Source organism: Leguminivora glycinivorella, chromosome 19, assembly GCF_023078275.1.
Source record: "Leguminivora glycinivorella isolate SPB_JAAS2020 chromosome 19, LegGlyc_1.1, whole genome shotgun sequence".
Lineage (NCBI taxonomy): Eukaryota > Metazoa > Arthropoda > Insecta > Lepidoptera > Tortricidae > Leguminivora > Leguminivora glycinivorella.
Genome location: NC_062989.1, coordinates 5,587,888 through 5,612,766, shown reverse-complemented (window position 1 = coordinate 5,612,766; position 24,879 = coordinate 5,587,888). Strand labels below are relative to the sequence as shown.

Sequence of the window (24,879 nt, the reverse complement as noted above, 5' to 3'; positions counted from 1 at the left end):
CATTAGAGAGAAGCGGGAAATTTAAAAACACAAGTATTGGTTTTTCTTTTTTCGTGACACAATTTGGTGGCCAGTCTGTCTGATGATCGATTTTTGAAATTTTACGGCAATAGTAACATACCAAAAAATAACTTCGCGGGTTGCCAGCGTACAAGTTAATGTTTTATTCATATGGCCTCCATCGTTTATGCTAATGGAGCTGGTAATAATTCAAAGTGATGATAAAATAATAAAAAAAGTTGTTTAGCAGTGTGTTTTGTTGATAAGCGTAAACCACAAAAGCACACAATCAATATTGCGACGATTCCTAATAAAAATATTGGTTAAATATTTTCCAGTTCTTGAATACGAAATGTTTATTTATTTATTTATTTAAACTTTATTGCACATAAAAAAAAATACAAATGGCGGACTTAATGCCTAATGACAACCAGTCAACCATCGGGCCAAACAGAGACAATTAAAAATGGTGCAACTCGAAGTACTATACAAAATACTGATAAAATACATAAATATGCATATATAAATATGTTTCATAATTATTTTTTCAAATGAAACAGTTCGTGTAAGTTGGAAAATGGATTTCTCCTAGAAGGTCTTTCTATGAAATTTGAAATTACGGCCTGACAAAAAGCAGAAATTAAAAAAAAAACTGGCTACATCGTAGTGATGTCTCATTTTCATGATTTGAAAGGGACGGCACTACAATGTTGCCACTTTTTAATTTCTACTCTTGATTTCCAGAATGTTATTAAATTTTGCATTCGTTTAATTTTATGTTTAGTTTTTGAACCTTTATTGGTAGTGGTTTTTAATATCTTTAGCTAATAAGTCTCTCTCTTTAGTTTCATTATAAAAATTTTACTCCACCTGCTGATAAAATTGATAAAGATTCGATATCACATGAGACGTCGTATCTTTAGGAAATCGTATTTCTTTGTATAGTACAGTACAGTGTTTTATAGTTAGTTCCTACTGTTGCTAATTTTTTGCTTAAAACTACTTTGGTAAACTGCAAAAAATTCACATATCGACTAAATAGATTGGAATGTTGTTCACAAGAATATAAATGTTGTTTTTGATGAAAAAACACCGTTAAAGTCCAGCATTGGAGGCAATGGATAATAACCAACGATTTTTGTAATTGACCTTTCTACCAACAATTAATTTGATACTTAGCTGGTATTTGCATACAAGTTTGTTTCGAATCGGCCGATGGAGACCATTCCAGAGTTATTACTGATCATTTAGATGTTGAGCTTTGACTATTTAGTGCAGTTCGTATGCTTATGGCTCACAACGTATGAGTATTATGATAGCAGGTTTTTTAAATACCAATTTTTATGTTTCGACAGTGTTTCTCATGTAAAAATATGAATTTAAAAAATATAGAATACAGAGGTCTGTTGATGATTCTATAAAGTGGTTCTTGTTTATGAATGTTTTTGATTTTATAGCGAGACAGGTGTAGACTTGAGTTTGCACTTCTGTGAAGCACTCAATCAAATTAAAAATTGGTAGATACTTATATACATAGGCAGATTTCAAACAATTGTGAAAATTTGTTATATTCGATTGTTTTAATTAATTCGAGTGTTTCCATGTATAATAAAATAACACTAATGTTCGTTTTCAGGCGATATGGAACCAAGTGCAGTGGTTGCGGACACGGAATATCCCCCTCAGACCTGGTTCGCAAAGCGAGAGAAAAAGTCTTCCATCTTAACTGTTTCACCTGCCTCGTCTGCAGAAAGCAGCTTTCCACCGGCGAGGAATTATACGTCCTTGATGACAACAAGTTTATCTGTAAGGAGGACTACCTGGCTGGAAAGACGCCGACGACGCAGCATTGTAAGTGCTTTTGTTTTAAAAAAGTTTGTGTTCACATTTAAAATTCTATGTAGTTCGCGTATCAAAGTAAGGATGAATGGTTTGGAATTCAATTTATTGGCTACAGTCTGCGATTGCTTATAAACCTTTTCATATCATATTAATTTGCAATAAGATTTCTAACAATCAGTTCCAAAATATTTTGAAACGAACCGATTCTTATTTGCAGATTGGATAGCAAACGTTATTTACGTAACCTATACATCGACATACGCGATCACGTTTGCAATTAACTCAATGTTGGCACACTTGTTAAAAAATAAATGAGGTCTTTTATTGTCCCCGACTCGATTCGTACCCAATCGGTGTCGAATAATTACATTTCTAAAACACGACCACGTCCCCTTCAATTTTCGAACGTGACATGTGAGAATTGCATTCTCAGTTTAAAATGCGTTTTTTATTGTTTAAGAACGTATCGCGGCAACAATAAAACTCTTGTAGCACCCATTTCGAAATCGGATTTTTCGATCAATACGAACCGTAACCGAACCCAATGAAAAAAGAATGGAAAAAGACCAAGGCGTCGGACAAAAAGCCAACCGCATTACACATTAGCCACGTCTCCACGCGGTAGTACCATAGACATCTTTTTTTACTTTTTATAAACTGCTTTGTCGATGGCAACACCTTGACGTGAGTTAGAAAAAAGTGACGGATTGTAGACAAGAAAATCGTGACCTATAGTACAGAATACATAGTGACAGTACAAATATTTTGATTGGAGCATATCAATCCCTTTTCAAATAAAAGTTTGAATGAGGTCAAAGGATTCTTTATTCAGAAACGTAAGGGCTTTAAACAAGAATAGTCTGAACTGCTCGGCAGCGGCTGGTTTAATTTCCGGTTTTTCTGGTTTCGTTGCTAATTACTATGTGCATATAATAAATATATGCTATATATGTGCTACTGAGTCTTTAATCGTAGTTTGTGGAGACATTAAACTGGTAGTCGCTTTGATAAAATATGACCGTTCTAGATATTTAAAAGCAAGTGGCGTGAGATGTTGAAGTATAAATTTATGTACATGTACATTATATTTTAGTGCTAATGGGCTGTTGCATTCATCAAAGACAATTTCAAATGAAACTTACCATTATTCATTAGTGAATTACATGAAAATATACAGTGAAATAAGATGTAATTTGTAATTTAAATGTGATAAAATATAGACCAAATACTGCCGATGCACATTGAGACCTAAACATTATATTTACTGGCAACACTTTTCCTTTTGAAAATATCGCTTTTAGTGCACATTACATTGGCTTCTTGTACAATCATGTGGTTTGCGCATGAATTCAATATTCGCATTATTTTGAATAATTACGGATCTTTGTTATTCAAGGGTCGCCAGAAGGGAACAATTTATACTCTGGCAAGTTCACTCTTTCAGTAAAGGCACGAAATTGTTTATGGTATATTGATGCTTCTTTTATCTAGCTTGCCAGTTGAAAGTATAATTATAAAGAATCCTAAAAAAATACAAATAGAGCTTTTTTTATTATATTCATAAGTTGACTACCTACTTATAAGTCTCGTAACATTGACAACTAGGTATAAAATGTTACGTCAATGTAGTGTTTTTTTGTCTATGGAAAAAGTACGAGGAAATCCGAAACGATTGAAGGTCTTCTATGCCTTTTTTATGGCAACACTGCTTTTATTTCGGACTTCCCTATTAGCCAAAAAAACTTTCGTAATCGAAGGTATAGACCGTCAACCAAATCTTGTCACTAGAAAAAGGCGGCAAATTTGAAAAATCGCGGGCTAGCAACATTAGTTTTGAAAATCGGTGGAAGTTCGCGTGTCATTTGTATCTTATCTGTGGAAATCTCCGTCCTACCAAAAAGAGAAATAACTAGCACATATCCGTCCCTTTTTAATACATTATCTAATTCGTAAGGAAGGAGCGAGCCCCTTAAAAAAAATATATCTGTGGCTGTTCGACGTACATTGATGGTTTTTGTTCGTTTCATAGGGATACCATACTTTAGTTTGATGTACATTGCTACTGCCAATATTTGGTTGACAGGCTATATCTACGTAAATACAGGGTGTACGTCTAGTAAAAGTAGTAAACCAACGCCAAAATTAAAAGCGGTGATAGGACATCGCGTTATCTGTCATATTGAGCGATTTTACCTTAATGAAAATGTCATGGTTTTCGAGACATTGGTACTTTTTACCTTTCTAATTTAATAAATTAAACACATTTTCAGTAAGGTAATTGCGTAAATATGATATCTAATGAGATGTCTTATCATCCCTTTTAATTTTGGCGTTGGTTTTTGTGTGCTATTTTGTGATAGTAATTTTAGATATAATCTAAGATTCATGCATAGGTTAAGTCTCTGTATCTTTGCTTATTGTGAATTAGGTACCTAACGTCTTAAGCCTAACTCAGAAGCGTATTTTTGCCTAAAATAAACCAAGTGAAAAAACACAGTTTTTCATGTTCCAAAAGTTCATAATCAGTAAAAGTAAACATTGAACTAGCCGTACGATGGGGTGTGTTTGCACAAACATATGTCCGCCCGCGGCGTTGCTTTATTTGCTCGGGGTAATTGTGTTTAGATATTGTTAGAGTGGAATAATGCCGGCAAATATACTTGCTTCGACGCTCAATCGGGTAGGCAAGTGCTTGTTGATATTAAAATGATAATGGGTAGGTATTTGAAGCTCCGACTTGTAAAAATTAAATTAAATTAAATTAAATTAGTAAATTTCCCAACACAGACCCGCCTGTCAACCCATGTTCGCAGAGGCAATGGGACGAACCTCTCTGTCGTCTAACAAGGGACCGCCTTCTAGAGACGGCTCTTGATTCGACAGATCGGGCTCGCCTCCTCGCTACTGCGGAATGGGAGTCGGGTCTGTGGCTGCAGACACTACCATCCATCACAATAGGTACATTGCTGGACAATACCACATTCCGGTTGGCTACCTGCCTCAGAATAGGGGCATCAACAAATGTGCCCCATCGGTGTCAGTGCGGAGTTATGGTGGATAATCTTGGCCACCACGGCCTTTCATGCAGCCGAAGTGCTGGGAGAATTCCTCGCCACGCCAGCCTCAACGATGTCATCCGGAGGGCCCTTGTTAGTGCAAAAGTGCCGGCCGTCCTCGAACCCAATGGACTGGCCAGGGTTGACGGCAAGAGGCCTGACGGAATGACGCTGGTGCCTTGGAGTATGGGTCGGCCGCTTGTCTGGGATGCTACTTGTGTATGACCAGAGGGCTGGTCAATACCTTGCTCAGCGGATCAGCATTGCTATCCAGCGGGGCAATGCGGCCAGCCTTCTGGGCACCTTACCCAACGAGCAAGACCTGGGCCAAATATTTTATTTATAAGTTTTATTGTAAGTTTTAATTTAAGTGTTTATTGTATTATTTTTATGTTGTTTATAAATAAATGATATTAGTAAATTAGCTTTACGAATAAAATGATTATGATTATGATTATTATGATTATCTTCGATAAAAGACAACATAGATATATTATACTTGCATATTATACTTAATTACGCTACGGAATCATAGTAAAGAATATTTTCGTTGCTCTGTAGGCCTAGCACATGATTGCCGCGAGAGTATGTCGCCGCGAGATAAATGACACGTCTTCTTCTAACTGTATTAATGACATAAGGACGGGTAGTCTATCTCGCGGTGACATGCTCTCGCGGCATTCATCTGCTAACCCTGCTGAGTGTTGCGTCTCTAAAACAAAAAAGAGCAGCGGTGGAAATCATCCTATAGGTAGTAGGTATCTGCCCAGTGCCCAGCAACTACGAGTACATGTAAGCTTTCAAAGCAGTTTTTAAAATATACCAAAAAAAAACATGATTACCGTAAAAAAATCGGGGGTCGGGAGGATTGGAAATCTAGGGGGAGGCCTTTGCCCAGCAGTGGGACACTCTATAGGCTATAAAAAAAAATGTACGTACTGAAGTTTTGAAAATATTTTCAATATGCGTATGAAAAAAACACCTAAATCAAGAGGGGAGCGTTATCTTATCTGCCCGTCCTCCCCTGCAGTCGGAACGATACGTATCTATGTCATATAAAACCTATCCAAAAGAAAACGCCAACACCACATATACTCTTTACACTACTTACGTCCTTTCACACTTGAGCTGTTAAATCGCATCTTCAAATCTAACTCAGAAACAAAAGATAATAAGTCCCTAACCGTTTTAAATTGACATATATCGTTTTGTAGTTGGTAGCATTGTCTTTCGCTGGTTGGGCTAAACCGAGCTTGGGACGGATTAGACTTATGCGATTATTGATATTGTTCTTCGAAATGGAATATCGTTTGAGATTATGCTAGGTAAACATGTTTCAAATAGTTCTTGATATTTTTCGTATTTATAAAGATTGTTTCATTACTTTACTAATATATTTTTGTCAAATTTTCTTAAATATAAAGGTTGTAGAGCATATATTACCTTGGCTGAGTAAAATTAACTTAGAGGATATTCTGAAGCCATGTCTCGTTTAAGTTTTATTATCTGCGCTAGTTTTTCTTAGCCAATACCAGTTTTTATCTCTGCAAAAATCTTTTCGTTTCGTATTTCAGTATATACATTATAACCTTAATTTTATATAATGTTTCTCAGTTTCGCCAGAAAATTGGCTGCCTGTGCCAAATGGCTTATAAGAAAAAAAAAACAAACCGCGCTTTTCTACCCAGCCAGTAACTTTAGAAATATGGCAGAATAAGCCAACTCGTTGTCGTAGTCTTAAAATGAAAAAGAAAACAGTGTTATCATTGTCTAACCCGCCAGTTACCCCCTCGGGGTAAATCTGCGCTACGCTCGGGTAAATCTGTTTCCACGTGTACCGGACGCGTGCGATACCGCTTATCAATCAAATGCACGCGTAGATGACGATCGAGTTTTCCGCGCTTTGTGGGGCAACCCTAGTTGAGTATTTTATAGTCGTATAGCCAGAGGTACTTTATGGTGGTGTCGATACGGGCTAAGAAATATGCGAAAAAAGTATATTTATTCGTATTTTTACATTGTAGTCAGTATATACCGTGACGAATAGTCGTTGATTGTTACTAATTAATCTTGAAGTTTTTATGGATACAGACGATAGCGCAACCATGGGAATCCATATAAATTAGAATACATATTATGCTTATAATATTCACACAATCTATTTCTATTCGTCGCTCAATAAATCTCTTCAGTTTTTCTTTCGCAAATATGTTTCGAATAGGCACGAAATCATACCTAATTAAAGTAGACATTGACAAGTTTTTACGCGATAAACCTGTAAAGTACGTGTGAAGCCACTGATTGGCAAACAAATGGTGGCATTGCATGCAACTTTGTAACTCACACAACATTGTTTTATACGTTTGCATAGACTCACTAAAAAACGATCACTTATCTGAGACTACAGTCGAGCGCCGGTGAAATTGCCGACGGCTTATGCAACATAAAAAATAACAGATCGGCATTAATGCAATATTAATAACATAACTGCTTACGTTGCCCTCATCCCACAATAGGGTTGGACCCTCGCAAATATCCCGTGTTTGTGCAGCAACCGATACTGGCAACCCCGGAAATGTTGTTGTTTTAAATGGCTACGCTTTGGCGCGCTCCGTTTATGCCAGAGGTAATCATAGACAATTTGGATGCTTATTTTTTAAACGTAATTTTATACCGGCTACGAATCGCGCCCAACCGTTTTGTGTAACTAATAATTATTTAAAACGTAGGTGCAATTTTGTCGATGCTTCTGATCGTATCTAGTAATATTTTTCGACTATTAAGAGAACATAACGCAGTACAAAAATAGCTCATTGTTTTTTTAATCGCAACCATTAAAATCATAAACAAAACATCAGAAGTCGACATTGTACCTACTGTAATTTGGCACTTGCACGTCAGTAATAAGAGCGAAGGTAGGCAGATATAGGTATGTACAGTCACGTAGAGACGAATAGCGTGGAATGGAGGAGACCGATAGAATCCCATTTCGCCGGGAGGGGTGAAGGGGGGTAGCCGCGACCCTGCAGCCGACGGCACGATCGGCTTTATACGGGGCGTCCTATTTTCAAATCCCTTGAATATATTCCGTCATTTACGGAAGATCGAGAGATCGGAGATTTAGTACGTACTGAAACCTTCAGCGGGGTGTGATGGAAGTTTACACATTCTTATGTGAAGTCCATTTTGTGACTTTGATATAAGAAATAGATATATTTTTATTTCTACTATAGATTTGAGCATATTGATCGGTATTATAATGATTCTTCAATGGTACGTTACAGTCAACCAATTGGAACCCTAGGCCGCTATAGAACTATGTTATAGTGACTTTATAAATCAGATTTAGCTCACGACGGGCCTGCGGCCTGCGGCCTCCGGCTCGTCGTTTCGCTTCTCTAAGACACTTTTACTATTGGGTCGTGTTTAAGCTCCAACTTCCCGGTCCGCCGGCGAGCCGATCAGGGACGCTCCGGGCCTTCGGCCCTACGCGGAGCTCGGCCTTCGGCCTTCGCTTGGTTTCGAAGCTCCGCGTCGGGCCTTTGGCCCGCCGCTTCGCTTATTTAGATACCTTTTGTTATTGTTTTGCTTGGGAGCACAGTCTGTACGCAGCTCGGCCTGCGGCCTTCGCGTGCTTGGGAGCACTCTGCCCGCAGCTCGGCCTGCGGCCTTCGCGTGCTTGGGAGCCTCTGAGACACGCTCCGGCCTTCGGCCCTCCGCGTAGTTACTGTGGGGGTTGTAGGGAAGTTGGAGCTTAAACACGATCCAATAGTAAAAGTGTCTTGAGAAGCTCACGACGGGCCTACGGCCTGCGGCCTCCGGCCCGTCGTTTCGCTTCTCTAAGACACTTTTACTATTGGGTCGTGTTTAAGCTCCAACTTCCCGGTCCGCCAGAGAGCCGATCAGGGACGCTCCGGGCCTTCGGCCCTACGCGGAGCTCGGCCTTCGGCCTTCGCTGGGTTTCGTTTCGAAGCTCCGCGTCGGGCCTTCGGCCCGCCGCGTCGCTTTTTAGACACTTTGATTATCGTTCTGCTTGGGAGCACAGTCTGTACGCAGCTCGGCCTGCGGCCTTCGCGTGCTTGGGAGCACTCTGCCCGCAGCTCGGCCTGCGGCCTTGGCGTGCTTGGAAGCCTCTCAGGCACGCTCCGCGTAGTTACTGTGAGATTTGTAGGTAAGTTGGAGCTTAAACACGACCCAATATTAAAAGTGTCTTGAGAAGCTCACGACGGGCCTGCGGCCTGCGGCCTCCGGCCCGTCGTTTCGCTTCTCTAAGACACTTTTACTATTGGGTCGTGTTTAAACTCCAACTTCCCGGTCCGCCGGCGAGCCGATCAGGGACGCTCCGGGCCTTCGGCCCTACGCGGAGCTCGGCCTTCGGCCTTCGCTGGGTTTCGAAGCTCCGCGTCGGGCCTTTGGCCCGCCGCTTCGCTTATTTAGATACTTTTTGTTATTGTTTTCTTGGGAGCACAGTCTGCACGCAGCTCGGCCTGCGGCCTTCGCGTGCTTGGGAGCACTCTGCCCGCAGCTCGGCCTGCGGCCTTCGCGTACTTGGGAGCCTGTCAGACACGCTCCGGGCCTTCGGCCCTCCGCGTAGTTACTGTGGGGATTGTAGGATTTGTAGGGAAGTTGGACCTCCGGCCTGCGGCCTCCGGCCCGCCGCGTCGCTTTTTAGACACCTTTACTTATATTTTGTTGCTTGGGAGCACTGTCTGTACGCAGCTCGGAACTTGGACCGGAGCAATGACCGTCGGGCTGTAGAACGCTCCCTCAGGCTGGTAGGGAAATTTGACTTTGTCCCCTCTCGCCGCCGTTTTTGACTTTTCCAAAAATTTTTTTTTCTCATTTCTATTTTTGGCCCCCGCTCTTACCATGTGCCAAATTTGAACGCGCTCGGACCGAAAATAAAAAAAAAAAATTTCAAAGTCGGCCATTTTGAAATTTTGTAAATGCCATTCAATGGATCTCAGATAACTGTACAACATTAGTTTAAGCACTATTAACCTTTTTCCTACCGTTACGGAGCTATGGGGATTTTAAAAAAAACCTCCATACAAACTGGTAGAGAAATTTGACTTTGTCCCCTCTCGCCACCGGTTTTGACTTTTCCAAATTTTTTTTTTTCTCATTTCTATTTTTGGCCCCCGTTCTTACCACGTGCCAAATTTGAACGCGCTCGGACCGAAAATAAAAAAAAAAAATTTCAAAGTCGGCCATTTTGAAATTTGGTAAATGCCATTCGATGGACCTCAGATAACTGTACAACATTAGTTCAAGCACTGTTAACCTTTTCCCTACCGTTACGGATCTATGGGTATTTAAAAAAAGGACCTCCATACAAATTTCAATTGGCCTTCAAAGGGCGCCATTTTGAATTTTTCAAAATTTTCTTTTTGTATACTAATCTTGGGGTGGCTGTCTACCCGTGTGCAAAATTTCAGCGCGCTCGGACCATTTTGAAAATTTTCAAAAAAAAAAGTCGGCCATTTTGATTTTTTTTTAATGCCATTCGATGGACCTCGGGTGACTGTATAACATTTGTTTGAGCACTTTTCACTTCTTTGTACCGTTACGGAGCTATGGTAATTAAAAGAAAAACCTCCATTCAAATTTCAATTGGCCCTCAAAGGCCGCCATTTTGAATTTTTCAAAATTTTCTTTTTGAATACTAATCTTAGCGCGACCGTCCACCCGTGTGCCAAATCTCAGCGCGCTAGGACCATTTTGAAAATTTTCAAAAAAAAAAAGTCGGCCATTTTGATTTTTTTTTAATGCAACTTTTTTCTACTCGGATACCTGTATGACATTTGGTCGAGCACCCCACGGCTATCTCTTACGGTTTAAAAGTTGCCATATCGGGTTGTAGCTTTAAGAAATATCTTACTGCTTGTCATTTTGACATGGTTGTAGAGTGGTCCAGGGTTCCAATTATTGGTTGATGTACAGCCTTCCAGAATTTGCTTTGAGGTTTGTAGTTTCAACTTTGCCGTCATATGGCTGATGAGATTATGACGATTTTTATTATAGAATTGACATGTAAAGTGGTGGAAAAAAAACGTAGGGACACTATGATTAAAGTACTTACATCAGATTTTCATTCATCTCAATGTCTAGGAAGGTAAATCAGGTCTATGTTTTAAGAATAAAATGGATATCGGGAGGTTTTTTTTGTTCTAATTAAAAACCACAACACATCGGGGAAGGATATAAATTTTAACCACTGTTCTGTAAGCCATTAAAAAAATTCGCAAGCCATTACCCTCAACTAAATTAGATAACAGCTACCATTCCGCATCGACATTCTTCTAGAGAAACCATCAATACCGGCAGCGGATAGTCGCGGCGTTACCCACTTTTCCTTAATTGTCTAACGCCTCCCATCCTACGTCTGTCATTAATTTTTATTCGCCATTAAAACGATCGATGGGTAGCTCGTAAACCACCAGCAGTAAACGTTTATGTTTGGCTTTATGACGGTTTAATGTAGCGTTTTTGAAAGCTCGGACTCGCGGGTTTCTAGTTTATATGAACTCGCGGAATAGAATTATAGGTAGTAAAATATGACGCGAGGTTGGCTGCAAAAATGCTATGAAAATGTGTCATTACCTGTGTAAACTTCGAGGGTATGTTCAGAAATTTTACCGCTTTATGACTTTTTATCCAGATTCAAAACGAGTTGAGTTTGGCCCGGAAAGTTCGTTTTTATGAACTGTGTAGTGCACTGCTGCTTACAGAATTATGTCGATAGAACAGCGTACATGACTGAATAGAGATAGCTGTCAGGCGAACGGTATTTTCACCGATTACCTCTACTTAGAGCGGACAAATAAAAACATCGAAAAAACTAATCGGTCAACGATTTACAGCGTCGGGAGCGCGCCCCGAGGGCAAATTATCGATAATCGACCGACTAACCAAATAGCCGGTGTCGATACAAGTTATCGACAGTAATCGTTATAATCGCTAGTGCCGCGCGATTGTTGCCGGTCGCCATTACGGGACGTGCGCGGCGTTTCAACGAGCCCCCATCCTCTCTGACCCATCATTGTCTATGCCCAATAACTTTTTCCGCACCGAGAAGGTGTACCAGGGAGCTCCACAAAAACTGGTGACCTCAACAGGTTTTTGTACACGCTTATTATTGAAATTATTATTTATTAACTGTAATTGGCGGCGACGTTTTGAGGGTTAAGTTCGGCGTTTAGCGTAATTTGGACGATTCGACTTTTTGGAGGGTTTATTAGTGGATAATTATTAGTTGAGCGGAGGTCGTAGCGCATGGGACTTTGTGATTACACTCATAAAACTAATGTTTAATTCCGTCCAACTGCGCATAACCACTACTTGTAGGTACTTTTATACATACATAAGTATAATTTACCACTAATCTATCTACACTACACTGTGCCGGTTTGCATATCATGACCGCATCAACGATATTATGGTTGTTTGCACTGGCAACACCAGAGTTTCCCTTTCAGTGCTCAGCGCGAAAGGCGTTCTTTTTTCAAATTATTATTTTTCTTCGCCGCGTATTGTTTGCAGGTAAAAGGCGTGAAATTGAAGGGCGCCCTCGAGCGTGAGTGTGTTGAACTTTCAGCCCGTGTTCGGAATGTTCTGAAGAGTCGTTGCACCCAGAACTTTTGTTTACACCATAGCCTATTTTATTTTCGTGTCGTTTAAAAAAGTTATCCAAAAAAGGCTATTGTAACAGTAATTTTCTTTGATTTTTTTCCTCATTTCTTTGCTTTGCTTTGTCTTCCATTTATTTGATTGTGAATATAAAATCAACAATATAAAGTAGGTAGTCTCTTGAGCTTCAATTGTCTATGTTGCTGTAGAACATTTTAATATTTTTTATTTGAAAAAAAAAAAACTTTTGACACTGATATAAGTAAGTAATTTTATCCAATCAATGTCGTATCATACAGCTTATTTAAAGTTCCAAGACCGGTAAAATGTAACTAATGGAGAAGTCTGAAATTTTATTTATTTAGAGAGTAACAAACGTTTAATTTGTCTGAGAAGTCTTGACTTTATTCCTAAAACTATTCTCAAACTTTTATATTGATCACTAGGTATCATAATATATTCTGTCAAACAAGTCTGTCAGTAAAAAAGAACTAAGAAAACTATAGGTATCCTTTTCCCTAGCACCCTAAAGAAAAGGATGAATATAGTTTTCTTTGTTCTTATTTACTGACAAACTTGGTTGACAGAGTATTTTTTTATAATTATTTTCCTAGATAAAATGTCGGAGTTCGGAGTCCATATTTTACTACATGCTTTTTACTCCAAATGTACGTAAAGAACGAGAACGACTCCTCCAAAATTTTCCAAGTATTCCCATTACCAAAAACAACAATGACATTGAAACAAGAAAAACAATCAGAAATCCTTCCAAACCCGGGGCGAAGTTCTGAAACTGTCATCGGACCCTAATACCTACCCTACCCTACCCTAACCGGGGGAAATAGGGTAGATAAGGAAACCGAGAACCCGTCTGTGCCGTTTAGATTGGAACTGAAGTCGCTATTTTAAGGGGTTCAATATTTTGTGGAGTCGGTGTTGAAGTAATGACTTTCTTATAGAAGGTAAAAATGAGTTTGAGTACATTTTCGCTTACTTGCAAGACTTGTATTTAATTTATTTTACGATGAAAGAACTTTTGCATGTAGACACTGAGACTAACGTGACATCATCACAAAGACGTGATCATCATTTATGTTAGGAATAAGGACAGATCCTTGATTATACAGTTTGTAAAATAACCACAATAGATACAAGAAATATTCGTGTCTTTTCCTATATAGTCATACTTTAATTAAATAATTTAAGAAATAAACAAAAAATTAAATAGAACTGTTTAGTCAACATGGACCTTCCCAAAGATCCGACAAAGACCCCAAAACAAAAAGACACAAACGAATAGAAAAAAAACTCAACAAAGGACGTTAAACCTAGACCATAACTCGCAATCAGCCTCTCATTAGAGCCCCAAGGATTAGGATTTATGTTTTCACCTAAAATAGATTTATGGTCCAAAATCACCTTTAAAAAAAATGTTCATTTATCCTTTGCCTGATTAATTCGGCCGTGAGGAACCCTGAGGCTGGTGCGCCAAAGGCCCGGCCTAGCGGGGGGGCCCTTGGTAATTGGGCCCCCTACGTCCCCAGTGTTAAAGGACCAATGTGGGTTATTTATCGATACTAGAGGCTTTCGTGTGTAATGATCTTACGTTAATTGATGTTTGGGTTTTTGGCTACAAGGTTCCCATGGTAGCCGGTAGGTCGAAGTCAAATATCGTCAGATGTGGTGTCCTTGCACAATAAGCAATTATATACCCATAGCTTTGCTTAGTTTGGGGCTAAGTTGATCTGTGCAAAGGTGTCCCCAATATTTATTTATTTATATCTTCCCTTGTTTTAAGTAAAAATTTATGCCAAGCTATGTTTAATTTACTTACTGTCAAAATATTCCGACTAATGACCGAACTGAATTGCGTCACCATAATAAGTGGCAGTAGACAGCAACATCTCTCCTAGCTTCCAAAACTTTAGGCAGTACTGATGCATTGCGACATATCGCTTAAAAAATTTACTTTGCAAGTAAAGATTTCTTGCCCACTAAACATACGCTTACTTTTGGTAGTAAAATTTCTTCACGCGCCTTCTCGTCTGCCAACAGAATAAAAAAGCCTCCGTATTTTATGAATGCACAACAAACATTCTCAGAATCACAACAATCGTTAAGCACACGACATCCGACACTCAATCCAACGGCTGTTCAGCCAAAACGGGCCCATTCATACACAAAACATATGCTAACAACCCGACCGTAGCATTATTCAACTTAACCTTAACTCTTTAATGCCTGAATCGGGAATCAAACCCGCGATGCCTCATTTCATTTGCTTCCTTACAACTCCCACTGAAAACTCACCTCTATAATCATATAAAAACAACTCGAAATCGGTTACAGATGTAGTGAAACTTAATTAGTTGACTTGAAACGTAAACATCTTATGTAATTGTGGTAAACAAACAATTTTAAACTCAATCTAGGTTTGCTAAGGTCACTAATAATTTTGGTGGGCGGAATGTGAAAATTTTCTGCAGTAGTTTTTACGGCAGTCAGTAAAACCTGAGTTAACCGGAGCAGGTAATTCCTAGACGCCGTTCGGTTTTTAATCGACGTTTTGTATTGTTCAGTTGCTGACAGCCAAGCAACAAACGGTATACTTCCGCATTGTTGCACTAAACAACATTTTCCGACCCTACTCATACTAGGTAACTGTAGGTACATTTACTTTTTATGCCACAGTGTTGAAGACCGACCACGTCTTAAAATACTGGCCGATGTGTCATCTGTTTTACTTGAAAAGTTATTTAGGTCATTCTAACTTCAACTATGGACCGTGGAACCAATTCTAAAATCGCGAACATAAATATTTCGGTGTACACGATGCATCACCATCTTATAATCTGTTTTGTCGATCTGTAACTGAAGTATCTGATCAATAATCACAATGCCTGCTTGTTAACACGATTCAAAACTATTAAATTTAGAAATGACCTCTAGCCAAGGTTGCCGAAACCCGCGAACGTTCTCAAGCTACCGGTCCAGACCTCCCCGTTTTTATAGTTTTAAAATTTTACTGCCTCCAGTAAATCATTATTTTCTGCGAACCGCCCATTCTTCGCGAATCTGACACAGGAATGCTATCCAGTGATGATGTTCATTTGTGCTTTAATCGCGTTTCGCCGAATTCAGATTAACGTCTCGCAAACTGCCTCATCACAGATAGACCTTGTTTTGGTTCAGCGTTTTTCAACCGTGTATGTAAATAAAGGGGAACAATAAAGCCGCGATAATATTAATAACACCGATAAAAAATAAAAAAGCATATTCAAAAATCGAACGCGGGAACGAAACATGTATAGACAATAATGGAAAGGAACAAAGAGGTAAAAAAACGGGAAGAAACCTGTCGACGCCATGTTGTGTGGCGCTCGGCCTTCACGCCTCGGCCGCCGAAGATTATCTTTTGAAAAAAGAACCGAACGGCAGGCGCTCCGATCGCAACAAAGGTCTTACACGCGTGTTTATTTCATGGATTTATCGCCTTTCATTGCTACTGATTAAGGATTACATTCGGTCGTAGAGGCGCGTACTTGATTTGTTTTCCGCCGGCGTCGAGAAAGAGCATCGTCACCGCGCCTGCGCCTCTCTGATGACCTGTCAATTCCGTCGTGTACGTCGGCCGTCGAACAAAAAAGTGACATTAGAGTGGCCATCTATTATTTTGACTTTATGTGGGGAGATGGAGCTGAGATTGATCGTGTTTGGCCCGGCCTTTTTAATTATATCGCATTCACTTGTTGAATGACTTCTACTGTTCGGTAGATGCAGCTAGTTAATGCCTTGTACACGTCTGTAGACACAATGTCTTTTATATGAAGTTTATCTCGCGATCTCATCATCATCAACTTTAAATAAAATTTTAATCACGTCGGAGAACAAAATAAATAACTGAAAAACATACTCATTTTTGTTATAAGTTTTGCTATTCCGGTTTCATTAATCAACATTGCAACCAAATCTTTTGCAAACGGCATTTTATATTCATGAAGTATTTCACCATGATTCCTTTAGAGCAGTCGATAATTTCAAGAAGTTTAGCCACCTGGGTTTTAAGTTCTTAGCTAAGATTCCAAGATAATCATCCTGGAACATGAACCAGCGATGAACTACATAGGTACTTACCGTCCGATTCAAAAATGACGTTTTTGGTTGAAGAAATCATTAATATCCTTAGTATCCTTTAGGTAACTATCCGACATCTATTATTGGAATCGTGCCCGACTACCTAACTTGATTCAGTCGTAATTCCTCGCCTCAAATCGTTCTCCGCTATTTTATAAGCCTGCCGCATACGTGCTTTTTTGCGCACAATGCGCGCGCGCAACAGCGCGCAATTCGCGCCGTGTGTCACGGCGCGCGTCGCCTCGCTCATTGTGCGATTTCGTACGCCCGTAAATGCATTACTGCCGGTTATTATGTGACAACTTGTAGGTTTAATGATATTATTTAAGCTACTTAAGAGCTTGTGACGTATTTGAGGATAGCTGAGCTACTCGTATTTGTGTGGATTAGTGTGTTTGGTAATATCTAGCATGATTCTATGTCATGTGAATAATTAACCGTAGGTATCTGGTCTATTACTACTCTTCAAGATAAGAAAGCATTTTTAGAGTTTTTAGTTACAATTCCTTTCACATTCTGTAAGTTGTAACGTAATCATCAGAAAATTATAATTCATAATAATTTATAATATATTATAGTCTGTTCGGAAAGTGAAGAGTCATGGAATGTACTACTAAATTACTGATGTATAATTTATTTCCCAATAAAAGAGAGTTAAAGATAGTCCTCTTTTCGTGTTATTCTTTGCTGGAGAGTATCTCGAACTCTTTTCTTCCGCTGACTTCAATACTAGGCAGCTTAGGTAAGCTCCTCCTCCTACCACCTCATCCCTAATAGAGCTCTTGCTCTTCGTGACGGAGCCACGTCAATTTCGGCTGACCATGTTCCGTTTGCCGAGCATCTTTAAAAAAAGTCACAGACAAAACCTCCCAAAAACAGTCAAACAAAAGACAATACCTATACCAACTCCCAACTTTCACATAATCAACACACACAAATAAATAAAGCCACCGCACACGCGCCGGCGCGGGCGCAATCTCGGAGGGTCACGATCTGCGGTCACGGCAGAGCCTCGTACACGGTGTCGTCTGCAATTGATAGCTGTTTTGATGCTGTGAGTTTCAACTTTATGTATTGACGGTCTGTAGTTTCAGTACGTACTTAGGTACATATTTATACTGTACATATAACTGGTGACGTGGTTATGGTGGTGTGGTGACGGGTTAAAAATTTCACCACCACCGTGGGTGTCGCAAAAGGTGACTGTGGGATATGGGTTAAATTTTGGTGTAGGCGAGAGGCTGGCAACCTGTCACTGCAATATCACAGTTTTGTTCTCTTTCAACCCCTTATTTATCAAGAGTGCCACTGAAACTTGAGCGGTTTCCTGTGCTCTGCCTACCCCTTTATGGGATAAAGGCGTGATTGTAGGTATGTATGTACAGTCAACCAATTATAATCCTAGGCCACTCTAGAACCCTGTCGTACTTAATGACACCGTACTTTATTCGCTATATCGGATGATATCAGTCACTGACTTTTACTGTGAATGGGTTCTACAGTGGCCTAGGATTCAAATTGGTTAACTGACTGTAGCTGTACATGTATGTAACTGGAGGCCTAGACAGGATGTGGATCTTACTGATAGAGTAGGTATCGAAGCCAAAAACAAATATAACTTCAGCTTATCTATAGGTAAATTAAAAGTGTCTCCAAAAGAAAAAAACTTGGGTCTAGGTTTTATTTAACAATTTAAGTGTATTTTCTTGTCGATACTACTCAATCTGTCTTGGAATTTATAAATGAATCATTGCGATTACTGATGAACCGTGAACTTTTCGGTGAAAAAGTTTAATCATACCTGATTTTAATGATAGGAATTTGGCAATAAAAAAAGAACGATGGTACAGGTACCTACGATTAAATAGGCAGAATATTTATAAGCTGGCACGAGCCTTGTTTGCACTATAATATGCAAGCTTGAAAGTTGAAATTTAAAAAAAAATGACAATTAAAAAAAAAGTTTCCAAGATTAAATGACCTATACTATCATACTATCAACTACTATCAAGTGAAAAAATGACCAGCAGGTAAAATGCCTATTTATCCATTAGAATTAGGTAACTGTATGCAACTTTAAACATTCTTCACTCTTCGTTCTATTCAATCAACAACCAATATGTCAAAATCATCTCGATACACCAAAAATAAAAACAATTATCCTGCCCAATTCTTCAGCGATATATGGCTGCCTAATTCATCTCCTTTCGCGCCATTGTGTTTAAAACGTTAGATCACATTGTCTATGGTTAGATCAACATGGCGTCCTAATGGCGGTTAGACACAGACATATTGCCGTTCGACTTGAATAAGTGTTATTTATGTTGTTTTTGTTTGTATGGAATTAAGGAGCTTGTGCCGGGTCGCATCGTTGACCTGTAGTATATCATTATAGTGTTATTGAATAAATAATGTTTGTGTCGATGCTTGTAGGTTTGAAGATTTAATATCGATCGGTGTGATCGTTGTTTATTTGCGTTTTTGCCACTGTAGAGTTTGTGCGGGAAGAGAATACTCTTCTTTTTTAGGGTTCCGTAGTCAACTAGGAACCCTTATAGTTTCGCCATGTCTGTCTGTCAGTCCGTCCGTCCGTCCGTCCGTCCGTCCGTCCGTCCGTCCGCGGATAATCTCAGTAACCGTAAGCACCAGAAAGCTGAAATTTGGTGGATATTGTATATCAATCACGCCAACAAAGTGCAAAAATAAAAAATGGAAAAAATGTTTTATTAGGGTACCCCCCCTACATGTAAAGTGGGGGCGGATATTTTTTTTCATTCCAACCCCAACGTGTGATATATTGTTGGATAGGTATTTAAAAATGAATAAGGGTTTACTAAGATCGTTTTTTGATAATATTAATATTTTCGGAAATAATCGCTCCTAAAGGAAAAAAAAGTGCGTCCCCCCCCTCTATCTTTTGAACCATATGATTAAAAAATATGAAAAAATCACAAAAGTAGAACTTTATAAAGACTTTCTAGGAAAATTGTTTTCAACTTGATAGATTTAGTAGATTTTGAGAAAAATACGGAAAACTACGGAACCCTACACTGAGCGTGGCCCGACACGCTCTTGGCCGGTTTTTTAACTTGAATTGCAAATTCCGTTCATCTGGCTTTATTTTGAACTAAAGGTAAAAAAGAACTTAAGTATGTGCATTGTAGGTCTGTTTTTCTTCCTTCCAATTTTTTTTTTACTTGAATGCCTTTTTATTGTGTTATTATATACATAGTTCTACGTATATTTTCGTAGCTATATTATTTCATACACAAATACATATCAATAGTCGATATAAGTATAAAATCCAATAGTAATCAGCTTTTTATTCCATCATATTCTAACAAAAAGCACCTCCTTATTCTTTACTCCCAAGTCTTTTGTGAGTTTTTTCCATACAAAATATAACGGCTACCACTCACATACTCTCGTACATAACCTCAAAAAAGTCAAAGAGCAAGTCACGAATGAGACGACTGCAAAGTCGCAAGTCATGCCGACTGCGTTTGTGGTAGCAAAAAAGTCGGTAAAGCTTTGGGGTTGTGTTGTGGGGAAGTCTTTGGTAATTAACTGTTTGATGATTAGTTTTTATTAAATAGCCTGGTGTTTTAGTGAAAGTTTAAGTCGATTAATTTAAGAAAATAGGCATTTTAGTTAAGAACTGTAATTGGGATGATAAACAGATACAGGTAAAATACTGAATTTATGAATAGGTATTCAATATTTATATTAAATGTTGATTAGCACCTTGTAAATATTAAACGACTTAATAATAACTTATCTCGTTTGATTAATGATCTATTAAATACTTAGATTTAAAATCTTTCTTGGAGTTTATTCTGAAAATTAAGGATTATTTCGAGTCCGTCTTGATAGTTGAAATGGGGCATACGTTTTGGGAATTGTCTTCAGAACGAGTTTTGATCCAATGTTTTTTTTTCTTTGAAGGTACAATATCCTAAACTATTTAAGTAGTTTTCCAAAAAGTTATTTAAATTCACTACGTTAAATTAGCATTTTTCCAGCTATTGTGCTAAACTATTTCCATCAAAACGGCCTCAACATCGAGTTGCCCGAAACTGAAAAAAAAAAAACAATTGCACCAGCCCAAAACACCGTCTGTCGTCCTATACACTACTTTTACATACACCGATGTTTCGCACGCACGCTCTCTGCGCACATCGATAAAAGAAGGCGTGCCCGTCGCCACCGCTTTCACCAATCACAACTCGCCGTTCCATGTGTGCGTACGGTATCTTTCCATGTGTGCTCAGACACCGGCCTAGTGTGCGTGACTCCACGTCTGTACGGGCACCGTGTATATGAAGCGGCTACCAACTCTACAAAAGGTTCCCATATCTTTTATGTTCTTAGATCCTTATCTTTCGGTTTCTTATTTTACTTTTAAGATGGTGGTCTCAAATTAACGGTCGGCCCCATAAACACGCAATAACAAACTTTAATATGCTTGTAATACAAAATAATCACTGATTTTTATTACTTTTTCAGTGCTAATAGGTTGTTAGAGATGTTGAGATAGTGGTAATGGTAACATTTTGGTGGAATTATTCATGAATCAAAATGATTGAATTGTTAATAGCTCTTGAGTGTCCACTCCATTAACATTTTCTTGGGCGGTAAGAGATTGGCTCAATGTTAGTTAAAACGCTGTGGCTTAAAGGTAGAGCTTTTATTTCATTTCTTTGCTGTAACATTCCAGTTTCAGTTTCTTTATTGGTAAAAGTAAAACATTTTACAGGTCAAGGACCCAGGTCCCCAAGGACCCCAAGGTCCAGTACCTCTTCATTGACGGCGATTCCTCCATTACCCTTAAGTAATTCATAGTTACAGCAAGACATTGACTGGGTTAACTTATCAAATGGTCTTGAATGCTATTCTTTAAAATAGAAACTTATTTTAGTAATCTACCTTTATTTTCTCTACAGCTACCTACATATTTTCAAAACATCCGGTAGAGATACACTCCTTTTACCCATAGAAAATTAGAATTTTGCTTTTTCTAATGACAAAATGGGTTTACCAGAGGACCTACATACCCTACTTCGATATAAACAAAGTACATTCGAAGAACCTCATTAAAGAAACACACGCGAAACGGAAAATACGTAAGTAGTAATCGTTCCTAAAGAAGCCACAAACATCGTTTTGAACCCAGATCAAAGTCTCGTTCGCGTTTGAATTGAAAATTCGACAATAAAAGGACCGTTTTCCCGCCAAAATTCGATTAGGGCGTACGACCGGGACAAAGGAAGTCGTTTATTTGGGGGCGGTTTAAAATTGATTTTAAAATTGGGGCGTGCGTTCGCTGGTGCCAACTGCCAATGCTATGAAATATCGTTCGATTTTCGAATTCTGGAGATTTTATTGACAGATCGCAGGAGGTTTCATTTCAGCTTGGACAAAAAAGATTCTGAATAAGTACCTATCTAAGTACCTCGTCTGAGGATCGCATTACTAAACTGATTTTTTCTCCAATTATGGACGTGATGTTTTGTAAAATTATACTTTTAAAGTCAACTGATACGCAATTAGTATTATACGGTCGAGTTTCTTGTAAATTGATTCTTTAGCAGTTAACCGTTCACTTTACATTTGATAGCTTTAAGCATAAGTATGTTGACAACCAAATGTACCTATGTACTTGAATCGCAAATTGCTAAAGACCGTAATGTACCTACCTAGTTATTTTCGTAATCTTTTTGTTCACTTTACATTTGTAGCTCTCATAAGTATGTTGAGAGTCTTAAAATAGTAATCTTTTTTTTTTGTGTGTCCAGAGTCCTAAAATATTTTTTTATTTTTGAATTAGAATCTTTTTTCCTCGATAAAAGTTCAAAATATTTAATATCTATTCATATCTATTTTATACATATCTATGTATAAAAATTGTACATGAGGACAGAGGAGGTTAATCAGAGTGAAGGCAGAAATATTAAATAATACCTATGTTTAGGAAATATAATAACATTCATTGTCACTGTGCATTTTCTCGGTCTAGATAAAAAAAACACCTCATTAAAGTCCAACCATAGCCAAGCAAAAAAAACGCTAAAAACTAGTATAGGTTATTTATTACACCTCCTCCGAAACCAAACACGTTAAAAAACAGAAACATGTCCCAGGGCGCAAGCTACAAAACTTAACCGTTTTATTTTCAACCAATAAAAATTAACCGACCCCAATGTTTGCAAATACTCTATCTGTTTATCTACCACACCGATCTTCCACTCGAGCCGACTCGAGTCGAGTCGTGTAGTGTTTGCCGACGGAACAGGGCTCTGAGGGCCCTCGCGGACGCTTCTCGAGAGCTTCGCTCTTGGCTGTGAGAAAATCGATTATAGTTAGTACAAACAAGTAATTAGAATTTTATGATATATCCGATATTTTCCGATTTTTGGATCGGATGATCTCGAGCTTACCGTGGGACTGAGTCAATCTGTGAAAGAATGTCCTATAATATATCTCTAATATGTCTTTAGGTATTTATCATTTGAACGTGGACATGGGGTCTAAAGAGCTTCTAAGGACCCTTGAGAGCTTGGCTCAACTGTGAGAAAAACAGTTCAAGTTAGTACACAAAGTTGTACAAAGTATAATTATTTTATGACTAGCTTTTGCCCGCGGCTTCGCTCGCGTTAGAAAGAGACAAATAGTAGCCTATGTCACTCTCCGTCCCTTCAACTATCTCCACTTAAAAAATCACGACAATTCGTCGCTCCGTTTTGCCGTGAATGACGGACAAACAAACAGACACACACACTTTCCCATTTATAATATTAGTATGGATAATATGAGATTTTCCGATTTTGATTTTGAATGTTATTAAAAGCTTGTTTATCTAGCTCACCACTCTTACATTGATGCTAAGTTTAATATAGTGTTTGGCGTGGTTCTAAAAAACTGTTCAAGAGGTTCTATTTATTTTCTATCTTAGGACCCTCGACAGCAGCGGGCAGGGCCCAAGCTGCCGGTGGCTCAACTTGGCTGTGAGAAAAACTGTTCAAGTTAGTACCCTAAGTACGAAGTAATTATTATTATTATTTTTTTAATAGCCCGTTTATGTGTCCCACTGCTGGGCAAAGGCATCTCCCCGTGATTTCCACAGCTCCGGAGATGGTCCCCGTTGGTGTGCTATTTCTAGAAATAGAAATTATTTTATGATATGAGATTTTCCGAATAGGGAGGGTTCTAAAGAGCTTCTGAGGGCCCTCGTGCTTGGACGCTTGCCTTCAAGGACTTGGGTGTAATTAGATGTGAGAAAAACCGTTCATATTTTAGGGTTTTGCATATGATTACAGTGCCATGTATGTATAATGACTATCATAATATTGATAATGATGTCGTGGAAAAGTTGTAACATATGTTATTACTCGTAGGAGATTTTTCGGTTTCTGATTGTTACTCTAAAAGTTCTTCATCCATTTCGAATTTTTAGACGTGATTAAGGTGTGACTATTATTTGACTTTGTATGTTTGTATAACCTAACCAGAATATTAAAATTTTGAAAAAAACCCCGACATAGTGGACCGATTTTCATGAAACATGGCTAAGAACACTCTTGACTAATTCAGCTTTCAAACAAAAAAAAATCAAATTCGGTTCATCTGTTGGATTACGGATATTTCGGAGCTACGATGCCACAGACAGACACAAACACACAGACAGACAGACAGACAGACAGACATACACATGAAACTTATAACACCCCGTCGTTTTTGCGTCGAGCGTGCGAGCTCACTCCATCGTAGGCCACGTGTTTGCCTTTGGCTAGTCTGTGGTCAAGAGTAAGCCCATTTATAATATTTTTTTTTTTTATTATTATAAATGGGCTTACTCTTGACCACAGACTAGCCAAAGGCAAAGACGTGGCCTACGATGGAGTGAGCTCGCCCAGAAGATGCCTGTTCACTCTTGATTTGAAGGTTGCCGGGTTATATGAGCTCGGAAATATAGCCGCCGGCAGGAATTCCACTCCTAATAATAAAAAAAAAGACAAAAGCAAACATTCTCATAACTATGCAAGAATAACCTCAGGCACTATAAAAAAATTGGCATTCACTAATTGGTACTCAATTGTAGATTACGCTTACCTATTCATATATATAGGTCTACTAGCTTTTTCCCGCGGCTTCGCTCGCGTTAGAAAGAGACAAAAAGTAGCCCATGTCACTCTCCATCCCTTCAACTATCTCCACTTAA

General features: G+C 38.8%; 1 protein-coding gene across 1 annotated transcript in view; it reads left to right on the top strand.

The window, feature by feature from the left end:
- LOC125236739 (LIM/homeobox protein Lhx1) overlaps positions 1 to 24,879 on the top strand; it is an 88,051-nt gene that overhangs the window by 22,749 nt on the left and 40,423 nt on the right. Inside the window, 1 exon segment of the mRNA XM_048143658.1 lies at positions 1,637 to 1,851. Within this exon segment, the coding sequence (XP_047999615.1) occupies positions 1,637 to 1,851 (215 nt within the window).